Source organism: Wyeomyia smithii, chromosome 2, assembly GCF_029784165.1.
Source record: "Wyeomyia smithii strain HCP4-BCI-WySm-NY-G18 chromosome 2, ASM2978416v1, whole genome shotgun sequence".
Taxonomy (NCBI): Eukaryota; Metazoa; Arthropoda; class Insecta; order Diptera; family Culicidae; genus Wyeomyia; species Wyeomyia smithii.
Genome location: NC_073695.1, coordinates 247023706 through 247036325, shown reverse-complemented (window position 1 = coordinate 247036325; position 12620 = coordinate 247023706). Strand labels below are relative to the sequence as shown.

Here is a 12620-nt window from a genome sequence, read left to right as displayed (position 1 = left end):
TTATTAAGCTTCCAGTACATTCTATATTTCTAACATGCAAAAGCTTCATTTTTGACTTGGTGGCAATAATAAATTATAAAACAGGAAAAAAGACCACGTGATCATTTCGTTAACCCCCCCACACCCCCCACCCACACTTCTTGTATTTTTACCACTTCTTGTATTTTTGTGTAATGAAAACATTCTATGAAAATACACTTAAGAATGTTCGCCTGTGACATCCGCTTCTTGCTCCTCGGCGGATTTTAAAACACTATAGAAATGCACCAGTTCATCATAGTTATAGTTTTCGAGCAAATCGATCAACTGGGGTAGCTTTGTTTTTACGCTCACACCTTTAAACTTAAACTTGTCGATGTATAAATCGGTCAGTATTCCATAGATCCGGTTTAGTATCGTCGGTTGTTTCTTGAATTCACTTTCAATCTGCTTCTGGTTTCTAAGCAGGTTTTGATATTCTTCGGAGAGTGTACTGAATTCTTTGTCGTTACGAATGTCCAAATCTATAAGCGCTTGCAGAATTTGAAAATCCTTCGTCAGTTTGTTGTAGTGAACTATCTTTGGTTCGATCATTTTTATCAGCTCGGGAATCGTTTGCTCATTTGAGTCTACAAAGTTGTTCAAAGTTAACGTAAGGCATCTACATCGTCACCGTTTATACTTACTAGTGGTAATTTCCAATTTAATACGTTTTTTGGTAGCTTCTTTAGTGATGAAATCCTTGAGGATTGAAATTGTGGAAATGTTATCGCTTCGAAAATCGGCTTCCGCTTTGCCATACTCGCAAACGAGAATTGTTCCGATAAACACATGTTGGAGAACCAAACGTGTTTTATCGTTGCCGTAGATTTTCTCCGGTATTTCTGGAATGCTGTTTACTAACCAGTTATGCATTTCCGCCTGACTAAATGCACCCTTTAGTATAAGTGCGTTCATCGGTCGAGATTTTATTTCGTCCGGGACATTGTGAGTGATCACGTGCAGCGACAGTGGTTTTATCGGATAGCGCTTCAATTGACAACACTTTGGCTGCAAGTTAGGTGTTATGTAAACTTGCAGAGTTCCACTTTGTCCCTCCACTGTGCGAAACTTTAAATCCACTCGATTGGTATTAGCCTGGCAGCGATAGCTGGCAAGCAAACTGTTACCACTCTAAAAATGAATGCTATTAAATATAAGTTGATGTCGGGAATAATGTTCGTTTTACCATTTTATCGCACTCACTAAAACTAACGACGGCGGAATTCTTCTCCACGTCGATCAGATTGATTGGCGCATCGCACTGCAGTAACACGTGTTCGATCGAAGTAGGCAGTTCAATAGTTAGCGCATACGTTGCATCCTCTTTGCATAAGACCATCGAATCGTTAACCGGTAGCATTGGAATTGCCGACAAACCCGTTGAAAGAGCCTGAGTCGAAACTTGATAACGTTCGCGTTCTCTTGTAATTGCTTGCTCTAGCTCATAAATTTCGGCTTTCAACTTATGCAACTTCGAGGAACCATCTGGCGTCATACTAGCGGATACTCGTTTGTTACTATCACTCAAGCTCTTGCTGATGCACTGAGTGGTCAATCCAAATACTCGTCCAGAATAAGTGCACACGACTATCTCCGAATAATTGTTGGCTCCAACGCATCCTCCTTGAATGCATGAAATGCTTTCGTTGAAGTTTTCTCGGTATATTTGGGTACACTCCATCTCGAACTGATATTCATCCAAGTACATTGTAAAAACCTGTAATGTACCATCCCGGCGACCGACAATCAGTTCATCTTTTCCATCTCCGGACAAATCAAAGGTAGCAATACAGGTGATTGCACTGAGATTTTCCGTATCTTCAACCAACATTTCCCGTTTCACCTCAGTCACTAGCAGATTTATGTGAAACAGAAATACCTTTCCGTCGCCAAACCCGCACAAAATCCTATCGCCCAGACCTTTTGGAACGTGCAGAACAGTCGGAACGCTGTCCACCTCTAACGTTTGACGAACCCGCGAATGCTCTAAGATGCGGAGTACGCGACCCGAGCAGGCCAAAACTGTGATCAGGCGACTCGTCTGAAAACAATCATTCAAATCAAGACCTAAGTTAGGCTAAACTACGTGATGTTAGTTTCAACTGTTTTGAGTTCTCTCGCAAAATAAACTTTAAGGAGGCTTTTGTGCTTACAATGCAAAAAGCATACTTACATTATTCGGACATAGAGCAGCCACATCAACAATAGAATCTCCGCACAGGTACGACCCTACCTCCTTGCAATCTTTGTAGTGATTGTACACATGGTTTCCGCACACCAGCAAATCGCTTCCGCTCACAAACATCGATCGAATGTTTTCCGTGAGGTTTGTCTCGAAAGCGAGAAACATTTTGCCTTTCTTATTAAAACCCCGGACCTTATTCTCCGAAGCAGTGAAGATTTTATCCGCTGCCGAGCCAGCCGGTCCACCTAGCTTGACCGATGCTATTTTGTCGTGTGGCAGCGTCTTGAAATGAATTTGCAATTCATCCTTTTTCATCGAAAACACCTGCAGCACTCCGTCCTGATCACCGACAACTACTTTCTGCTGCTGTCTCGCGGCCCCTCTCGATCCATCGGAACCAGACGTGGAAGGCAACAGTTGAAGACAGCTGGAAGCAGATAATCCGACGACCGTGTAATCAACACGAGTCAGTTCAAGTTCCATATTTACTTCACGAGGTATATGCTCGACAAAATTTATCAAATTATGCCATTTGTTGGCCAAGCAACGATTCCACGGTAACCGTTGGGCAAACAAATTTGTGATAACGAGCATGTGCATAACCAGCTGAGAGTCACAGTTGATAGAGAGTCAACAGAAGCAACAAGTTTATCTGGTTATTGCTCAATTTTATAATATAATAATCTGAGGGTATTTTGGAAAAATATATGTATGTAGTCTTTTTACGCATTGCCTAACATTGTTTTCGAAACACGACACACCAGTTTCCTTGATCGTAGTAACTTTCTTCCACAATTATATCAGGTACGGTTCCGCATAAGTCCTCCAACTCACGCTCCTCAAAAACATGATAGTATCGCAAAAAGGTCGCCTTCGTCGTATGTTCCTGCCGTTCCACATCGCGTAATTTCCATGGCACCAACAGATCCTGATATTGAAATTGCGTTCTATTGGTGTGAACTGGAAGTATCGTGTCCTCTGTACCAAAATTTGACTCCCGTTTCGCGGCTATAGCATTTCCATGTTTGTTTTGTCGAAGATAGCTCGATTTTTTCGCGTTTGCTTCTTGATTTTTAGCCCAAACGTAGATAAGGGCTCGTCCCCCTGGTCGAAGAACTCGAGCCATTTCTTTCACCGCTCTCAGACGTCTTTCTGCAGTAGCCAAATGATGGATAACAGCGATGCTTATGCAAGCATCCACAGAAGACGCCCGGAAAGGTAGCGCTAAACAGTCACATTGTAGGACATTTAGACCTCGCGAGGCACAAACTTTAAGCAGCTCATCGCTGCGATCGCATCCAAGGCAAGAAAGGTGAGAATTTTGGTCCAAATATTTTCCGTTCCCACATCCAACATCGAGCACAATTGAACCAGCCGCCAGAGAATTCAAAAATGCTGCAACTTGGGGCCAAGGCGTATGACGTGTTTCACTAAAATGCTTAGCAATTTCGTTGTAAACTTTATGCACGTTTTCTTGTTCGAGTTGGGCTGCATTTTCTTGAAGGTGATGCTTCCTAAGTTCCGATTCTTCTTTAAAGGTATCACACAAAGCTGGGAATTTGCAATGGCACGGTAAATCTTGCAGTTTACGGAATGTATAGGACACACGAAAACCTCGGTTCCGTACCGTTAGACTATTGTTTAATCGTATAGTGTCCATTTTGCGAGGCGTTATGCCATGGGCCCAACCGTATCGACTTTCGCCTGACATAATTAACAAAGACCTCCGGGGCAAATCTACATTCACATGATTTCCTTCAACATCTCTGAATTCCATCGATATATCGCTCCCCAACGAGAGACTAACAATCGGATCTTCGAAGGCACTATGCGTGTCAACGTGGGGTGGAATTCCCTGGCCTGGCTCATAGCTATTGACTGTTAGCTGATTAGGTATAAATCCGCCAAATGTAGGACGGTCTAAGCGTAACTTTTCCCACAGCTGGTCACAAATGGCAGGAATATTTTGTGCCAATGGTTTACGTCTGTCGACATTATTTCTTCCGTACAAAAACTCATAGCCAAAATGTTGAACACGGCGGTTTTTCAAACTACCCCCAACTTCCACATCATCGGTACATTTAACGATGTGGAGTAATTCCGATTCTAGCCTTTCATCCACAAAATCTGGTATCAGTATCAAACCGGGAGGTAGATGATCATTTCTCCACGGATCAGAATCTTTGGATGGCAGCTCGCTGCAACTGTATGCCATCAGAAGGACACATCCATCCTGCCCCAAAGGTGCAACACCGTTCATTGCTTCATAAGCTTTCTGTGCCGTTTCTGGTGAGTCGAAGCGCAAGAAACAGTAGGATTTACCGGATGGAAAATTGATGTTTGCCAACGACGAGGATGCTACGTGGCGCAGTACTTCTTCAACTAATACTTCTTGGTGTAAACCGGTCGCGAGACCGGCATTACAAACAATCAGATTCTGAAAAAAGTTATGCACATAAGTATAGTACTCACGAAATCTTATTTCTTTGATACAAACCTCAGTCGGTGTGTCGCTGAATTGAAGATCTGTGTCATTAGAAACAATTATTTGGCTGCGATTGATTTTTTTCTGGATTTTCTTTTTCATCTTCTTAGAAAACATAATAGTAATTGAAAAAATAGATAATCAAATACAATAATATAATATTCCTGTGCAATGTTTTGATAATCCATGTGAGCAAATAAATAGAATAAAATAATAATAATAGAATAAAAGAATGAACGACAGGGCAGTGTTGACAGGTGTTATTTTGAAAAAAATCTATTACGTTTTGCACCGATAAAAATGTACATCTCAAAATCAGTAGAAGTAACGTTCCACTGATGAAGAAAACTTTTCATCAATCGTCAACTATGAAAATTACTTGAAGGTACAAGCTGCTTATAAAAAAAATCACATAGGTGTAAAGAATATATTTAGCATGTTAACTAATTCAAAAATAATTCAGTTGACGTATATAAAATTACAGAGATTTTGTTGCAATTAACTGCATGTTTTTCATTTTTAGTTATGATAAATAAAAGCTAATGGAAAGTTTTTTTTCTTTTTTAGTTATTCACTAGATGGAAAACTTCGACTTGAAAATTGACAAATCGCGATTCTTTTTTTTTTTCTTTGACTATAAAAAACACGGAAGATTTGACTGATTCACTGCAAATCATTTTTAAACGAGACAAAAGAGTGGAACTTAACGTGTTGTTTTTTATAGGTGAGGATTTCAAGTAATGCTCGGCTAACCCAGTCTGAACAGGCTTTCTAGATTTCTCCATTTGATTCTGTATTGGTGTGATGTTTTAGTGTTAGTGGGATAGTTTTCTTTGGTGGTTGTAAGAATTTTTGTTGGCTGTAAGAAGCTCGAACAAAAAATTAATAAACAGAGATGAATTCTAAGCACATCCCTCATAGATAGGAACCATAAACGGACGATAATCTATATGGTTTAACGATAACCCAGACAGTTCGGACTATACCCCGAATAGGCTGTTAATCATGTCGTTAAGGTTATTAATTATGCGAGCTATCTTATAGCGAATTTCTTCATTCCATGCAACCATGGTGTATAAAGACATGGTGTAACAGTATGCCAAAAGCAGAATCGGCCATAGAGTTCTCCAGGCGCGTTTGTATTAGTGCGATGTATTCGACTTTTCTTTGTTAGCTGTAAGAATTTTTTGTCACCTGTGAGAACTGTCATCTAAAAGACAGAACAAAAAACTACCGAGTTTGATTCACACTCTCACAAATTTCAATATACAGTGTAAAGCGAAACGTGTCATAGTGTTCATGTGTTTTCACTTGGAGAACTCTATATTGGAAAAAATTGCCAGCGAGTAGGTTTGTTTATGAACAACTATAGGGCATAGAAATTATCGCATCTCATAATATATCGTTTGGATGCATCAAATTATAAATATGGTAATGCTACATACATTTTCATGTCGATTCAACTCAACGAGTCGTTCCGTGCAGGAAGCCAATTTTGAGTAGTTGCAGATTAATGCAATGGAAGATATATGGCATTACGAACAATAATACGTCAAAAATACCCAACGTTTAGTTCAATCTTCTAAACTATGCTTTGGGTAGATTTCAGTTAATTTCATTCGATTGAATTAAAATTAGTTAAAAAAAAGCGGATAATTGAAAAATAATCTATAAAATCTATCTCAAAACTTACTCAAGTACCTTCCAATTTGGAGTAACTGGTTTCATTAATTTCCCCGTTAAGCGCCTCCGTTTCTAGCTCCATTCTCACAATGCAATCTTAATCTTCTTTTTAGTCAATTAAAAAGAATTATTAAAAAATGGAATTATTTAAAAATAGAAGCACAGAAGCCCGTTCGTCACTTAAAATCACCAACTAAAACCAAAACTATCAATATCAAAAAAATCTCTGCCACTTCCGCGAAATCAATTTCATCACACGTGTTATGAATTTTTCAACTAGTTTGATTTTTCATCCAATATTGGGTTCAAACTACTTAATTTTGAATTTTGTCAAAACACCATCATTGAGTAAAAGCATGTTTATAATCAATTAGGTTGAAATGACTCAGCGTTCGCATTGCAAAACTACCCAACACGTGAGTTGTATAAGGTTTACATAACTTCAGGTAGTTTGTACCCACCGGTTGGGTAGATTATGTTTTCCGTGTCTATTTACAGTCTGGCGGAGTGGATTCGGGAACCAATTTAAACTGTTATAACGGGAACCAGTTGTATAGAATCTCCATTGACTGGTTCCAGTTCCGCCAGACTAGTAAAGTATACAGTGACTATAGTTTTCCCCTGTCGCAGTGGAATCAAGAAATTTACAGGCAAATAATTGTTCAAAATTTATCACGACCGCTTACAGTAATTTTGTTTTGTATTCATAAAATATTCTAATAAAACCCCATTTTTCCAATGTGGAGTTTTGGTATCACATTTTGATCCACTATCACCACAGCAGGTATCGATTTTACCCCAGGTACTTCCTAACAATCCTACACCGAAGAAAATATTTATTTCATTTTGCAAGCCAGTGCCTGTCACCCAGAGGGGATTCACTGCTGTCGACTTTCATATATGTGTGCGTTATCGCAGATCAACTTTGGTCCATGACGTTTGTTGGTCCGCGATGTTTGTAACTAGGAACAATAATGAGGGAAAAAATAACTACACAACACATTCATGAAAGTTTTTCGCGGTTTCTCGAGTTTTGATAAAAAAATATTCCAATTCTATAATATTTCGCATCGATCAATTTCATGACCAAACAGAACAAAAACCAAAACAAACGCCATGTTGCCGAATATGTTGGTTACATTATGTTTGACAGATAGATCCCCCCTGCTGTCAACGACAGTCTTGAGGATCATTCATGTGTTGCGTAACGCGCTCAGGGAAGAGGGTATTCAGCGAAGCGTTACTCTGCGCCAGAACACCATGCATAATTGCATTACGTAGGGGCAGGGGTGAGGAAAATTGAGTTCCATAAGAACCTCTTATGATTTGAGCCACAAGGATCTCTTATAGAAGTTATAAGTTTGTCTTATGATTGGAGGGGAAATTTTATTCTCGACTACTAACGTTTTTCATAAGTCATACTTTAAGTTTACTTTGCTTTCTTGACAAGTAGGTTTAAATCCCTACGAATGATAAGTCCTAATTGCGAAAGCAAACAAATCGTAACAATTAAAATTACAAATTACTAACAGTGTTGAGAAGTCACCATTTGTGATTGGACACACATACACTGAAACAAAGGTTGTAGCAAGTTTAATTATAAATGGGGTTCAAATTAACTACAGAGCACCGACGATTTTGAACCGAACGCGTAGTACATTCATTATAACTATGACTGTAGTATTTCTTACGAAAATAGTAACCGAGGGCTACGCAGTTGCTTTGACTGTTTCACTGTCAATATAACTAGAATTCAAAGCCCTATTTAATTTTTTTTAACAGCGTTCGTTCTGTTACTTCAACAATGAGTTTGTTGAAACAAATACCGCGTTGTGGTAAAATCTACTACGTTTAGCATTCAGAAAAAAGAAGTGATTATGCAAAGGCTGATCTTTCCACCTCCGCTCAAGCATTAAACCTTTGTTTAATGCAAAAGCGAAAGTGAAAAACCAGCCCAGAATGAAACAAAGTTATGTAAGAAAACAACAAGCAATAACATTTATTTATTTACTTCACTTAAAATACTTAAATACCTAACTTAAATTCAAAATATTATACAAAATACTTTTTCAGCCTTATGTACTTTTTATTATCAACCGTATAAAGATGAATTGGTGGTCCATCAACTTGTTCGACGTTCACTAAAACATATTTTTGGAGAGAATTTCCAACGAGGAACGAAGCGAAATGATTTGAGTATTTCAAAACTTCCCAATCTTGACCAACTATAAAGCAACCATCGTTCGATATTAACAAATCTTGAATTTCATATAACTCCAATTTTTGAATATCAATGCTGGAGCGTGTTACAAAGTAACCTTTTTTGTAATCAGTGCGTCTAAATTGAACTTTACTTACTGCCTTGAAACTGAAAGTTAGTTGTTTACTATTTAAATCTAATAACGAAAAATAAGGCATATCAATGAGTTTAATGTTTACTGGATTCTTAAATTCAAGCTTATTTTCGAAAAAAGTGCAGTCGTTCAAATTGTTGTGGAATATAAGCATTGCTTTTTTACAGAGAGTCAAATATATATTCTTTCGCGATGTTATATTTCTAGAATACTGCTTGAAAACTTGGTGGAATGCCTCAAAACGAAAATTCCAGGTGTATCTAGGTGGGCCAACAGTATTAATAGTTTCACTATAATGGAGTAATATGTGGTATTTTGGCTTCAACTTTACTTTAAATAAGTCCTTGTAAAGTGTATGATGGAGTATTGTTTGCTCTTCTAATGTTTTCAATAACTTGTCGTTAAATGCCGGAAGTAGTATTAAATCAGTCAGCTCAACTAATGATAGTACAAAGTTCCAAACTTCATTACTATCTGGAAACAGGTCACCAAAAAATAACGGGAAATAATGAGTGAAAAGCTGCATTTCTCTTGCTGTCATTTTGAAGGCTCCGGTTTTTATATGGTCAAGTGTGATTTTCTTAACTAAATTCCTTTTTTCTGTTTCACCATACTTGAACGTTTGAACTCTATAGTTTATGGTCTGAAGTGAGATTTTCAAATGTTGTATCATATAATTGAGAACAAGGGACAAATCATAGCTACAGATTCCATGCGAATACAAATCATGCATAGGATCTACAACTGCAAGATCAGCAACATGATAGCTTAGTAGTTTATTGAAGGCCGATTCCTCCTTAATTCCTGTCTCTTTGAAATCTTTTAGTAGATCTTCAGTATAATTTGCTTTATTTCTACGGTTATTTGGATTTAAACGAACCATTTCCTGAGCGTTGTATTTGTTCATTTTGCAAAACCGACAATACATAATTGAGCTGAACGATGTACTGTAACCCATCAATGTATTTATTCCCAAGTTATCTCCAAGAATACCTAATAGAATGAAGTGGACTTTCGAGGGTTTGTCCTCGGTTTTCAAGGTGATGCCATTTTTTTCTATATCCATAAGAACTTCTATAAGGTCCTTCAATGCCTCTGAAGGCCCACGTTCCGTCATATCGCTTGCCTTTATAAACCCAGCTACAAACATATTTTCCAACCGCCCTAGGTAATGTGGTGGAATGGTGGGAAAATTGTAATATATACCGCAAACCTTATGAGTTCCTGAATGAGCACCTATTGCATCATTAACTTCAAATTCGTCACTAAATAGAAAGTAAGGTATAATATGCATGTTTTTGAAATCATTTTTGACTGACTGCCAAAACGTACCATGGACTACGTTTGTGATAGCTTCAGTTTCTTCTAATTTTCGCACATTCTGAACTGTTTCTGAAAAAATAGATCTCGATTCGAAATATTGTTTGATTTGATCTTTCATTGGCATAAGGCAACCTTTCGATATGATCTTATTCGATTCATTTTTATACTCGATCATCTGTAACTTATCATCAAAACCTATATTTTTCATTTGTGAAACAAATTTTTGTTCCGAAGAAATAAATTGCCATGGATCACAAATATCATTGAGCAACTGCTCATATACTCTGCCTTCTGGAAAAGAAGCTATTTTTAAGAAAGTATCGCAAATCGGTTTAACTATTTTTTCTGTAATACTCTGCTGAAGTTCGACTACATCTTTTCTTGTGAAATGCTTTTTACCGTACAGGTTTTGCGAAAAACTTAAAAATAATTCTTTTAAAGAGCATCTTAAATCTAAAATATCTTCTTCAGTAAAAGTTTTTATTTTCTCAGGTTCTTCCTTTCCGAAGTCGTTACTCCGAACTGATGATCGATGATGATGATCGCTTGATTCTCCGATGTTCTGATCTGATGATTGGTGTCCACTTGATTCACCTTGCGAATTTTGATCGAGCACTGAAGTAATAGTGATGGGTAGATTTTCCGAATTGACATCTGATGTGCAAAGTTTGGCATGCGTTGTACAAACATGCTTTTTGTATCTTTTCAACTCAGGAAAGGAAACAATTGGTGCACACGCTGTGCATTTGTAGTTGAATGTGGGTGGCGTTCCATGTAGAATAGTAAGATGATCAAAAAGACTTCGTTGCGACGCAAATGTGAGTCCGCACAAGAAAAAGTTCATACTTCTCGCTTTTGCAAATAATCCAGCAACTGTAGCACTTGGGTATTCTTCGATTTGTTGTTGTATTCAACACCGTAGAAATATCGGCTTAGGAAGGCCCAGAAGAGCTCAGCGCTTTCCGAAAAGTTCAAATCCAATGTGTATTTCAGTTTTACGACCACGTCTAGGCAACGCACGAAGGATGGAAGCTTATACTGCAAGTTGTGTGTAACAACATAGAAACATTCAAGGCGTTCGGTTGATCCTACTGCATAAATTCTCGGTGCGAATTGAATATCAGCTTTTTCAAACTTCTCTCGTTGGACCTGCAACGAGTTCGACAAGACCTCTTGTGTGTTGCAAACCAAACAGGTGTCCAGTTGAGCTTGTAGTATTGTCGGTAACTTTGTAGCGGATGTTCTTACTGGTTTAATTATGGCATGGAAAACGGCACATAGAATAAAATCACGAGAATCTGAAACAAATCAATTTAAAAAACTGGTATTAGAAATATATTTACAACATAAAATGCTATAGATCAAAGTAGTGATGCAGTCACTACCGGCAGAGCAGTGGCGTGGCGTGACCGGGTGACACCTGGGGTGGAAAATTTGGGTATCACCCCTTTCCTCCTGGGTGTTACCCCCACCAGGTTGGTACACCTAAATTGCAGTAAGAGCTAGATACTTAGATTCTAAAATCTAGATACACTATATCACAAGATATCGATTGAAGTTTGAACGGGTTTTAACTTATTTACCCTGCGAACAGTTTCCATTTTCCAGCACGCTCAACAAATGAATTGAATATTGGTCTTTGAGGGCACTGGACAAAATGTATTCATAGAAATTTGTACAAAACCATTCCCACTTGTTGAAAAGATTACACTGGTCGTCTGATTTTTGGTATAGGAAATTAAAGTCCGAATCAATCTGAAATACAACGTAGGTTTTGAATCAGCTTACAACCATAATCTAATCCACTAAATATTTACCAACAAAAATCCGTTCTCATCAAGGTAACGAGGCCACTCCAAAAGAACTGTCGATTTATTAATGTTTGTATCTTGAAGGATGCTTCTCAGCCTCAGCAGGATCGAGTCCTTCCACTGCTTCGAGAAGTTATCACTTTTATCAAAATTATTTCGCAACCAAGCTTTGATGGCGTCCAATTTAGTGATATCTGTGAATTATGTAAAAAAGTTCCGTGAACTACGATCAAATGATTGATTATTATTTGCTCAATTTATCGCTCCCTGAGTTTGTCAAATGAATTTGGCAAATACCTTCTTCTTGCAGTTGTGATGCAGCTGTTTGTTGCTCCGAGAGAAAAGATGCGATTTTGACTTTGGATTGCTTTCGTTTGGTGCATGGAACAAGAGGTCGTTTAAGGTGTCTTCGGTTATGAAATCGATCATAGAGCGCGCCGGATGTATGATCTTTGCCAGCAGAAATGTCACGTGGATTATAATATGTTATCTGAAAAATATTGAAAAAAAAACTTTGCAGTAAAGCAAAACTGTCACAAAGGTAATGTCTCGTACGGCGATTTCTGGTGGAAAACGTTCGGCTATCAATTCTGAAAATTGAGCCATATCGGCTGGTTTGAAATACGTTTGATTAGCGATGTAATAATCCACGTTGTATCCGTGAGCTGAAATCAAGCTTTTTTGAAACATGTGCAATCGTAAAAACAAAGCCCTGGTGCTACATTCCGATTCGGAACATGACCTTTTGTTTATTAAAC

The 12620-nt window shown here is 38.0% G+C and overlaps 3 protein-coding genes across 3 annotated transcripts; all 3 read right to left on the bottom strand.

Annotated features, from left to right (window-relative positions):
* Positions 1-136: 136 nt before the first annotated feature.
* On the bottom strand, positions 137-2930 carry LOC129721278 (Bardet-Biedl syndrome 7 protein homolog). The gene is made up of 4 exons (XM_055673672.1): positions 2195-2930; positions 1208-2062; positions 666-1152; positions 137-608 (listed from the first exon to the last, which is right to left on the bottom strand). Exons 1-4 carry the CDS (start codon positions 2804-2806, stop codon positions 199-201), a joined length of 2364 nt encoding a protein of 787 aa, XP_055529647.1. The 5' UTR covers positions 2807-2930; the 3' UTR covers positions 137-198.
* LOC129721279 (alkylated DNA repair protein alkB homolog 8) lies at positions 2924-4936 on the bottom strand. Its single transcript, XM_055673673.1, has 2 exons — positions 4704-4936; positions 2924-4643 (listed from the first exon to the last, which is right to left on the bottom strand). The coding sequence occupies exons 1-2, from the start codon at positions 4806-4808 to the stop codon at positions 2940-2942; spliced, it is 1809 nt and encodes a 602-aa protein (XP_055529648.1). The 5' UTR covers positions 4809-4936; the 3' UTR covers positions 2924-2939.
* A 4891-nt stretch (positions 4937-9827) lies between these two features.
* Positions 9828-12552, bottom strand: LOC129720534 (uncharacterized). The gene is made up of 5 exons (XM_055672014.1): positions 12418-12552; positions 12160-12352; positions 11869-12056; positions 11635-11806; positions 9828-11349 (listed from the first exon to the last, which is right to left on the bottom strand). The coding sequence occupies exons 1-5, from the start codon at positions 12550-12552 to the stop codon at positions 10892-10894; spliced, it is 1146 nt and encodes a 381-aa protein (XP_055527989.1). The 3' UTR covers positions 9828-10891.
* Positions 12553-12620: the final 68 nt, after the last annotated feature.

Excerpts from the sequence above, each read along its gene's own strand:
- LOC129721278 (XM_055673672.1), bottom strand. The coding sequence starts at position 2,806 with ATGCACATGCTCGTTATCACAAATTTGTTTGCCCAACGGTTACCGTGG. Across the intron at positions 2,063-2,194 it reads CTGCTCTATGTCCGAATAAT|ACGAGTCGCCTGATCACAGT; the intron begins GTAAGTATGCTT and ends GATTGTTTTCAG. Across the intron at positions 609-665 it reads TAAATTGGAAATTACCACTA|ACTCAAATGAGCAAACGATT; the intron begins GTAAGTATAAAC and ends ACAACTTTGTAG.
- LOC129720534 (XM_055672014.1), bottom strand. The coding sequence starts at position 12,552 with ATGTTTCAAAAAAGCTTGATTTCAGCTCACGGATACAACGTGGATTAT. Across the intron at positions 12,353-12,417 it reads GTTTTCCACCAGAAATCGCC|ATAACATATTATAATCCACG; the intron begins GTACGAGACATT and ends AATATTTTTCAG. Across the intron at positions 11,350-11,634 it reads AAATGGAAACTGTTCGCAGG|ATTCTCGTGATTTTATTCTA; the intron begins GTAAATAAGTTA and ends GATTTGTTTCAG.
- LOC129721279 (XM_055673673.1), bottom strand. The coding sequence starts at position 4,808 with ATGTTTTCTAAGAAGATGAAAAAGAAAATCCAGAAAAAAATCAATCGC. Across the intron at positions 4,644-4,703 it reads TCAGCGACACACCGACTGAG|AATCTGATTGTTTGTAATGC; the intron begins GTTTGTATCAAA and ends AACTTTTTTCAG.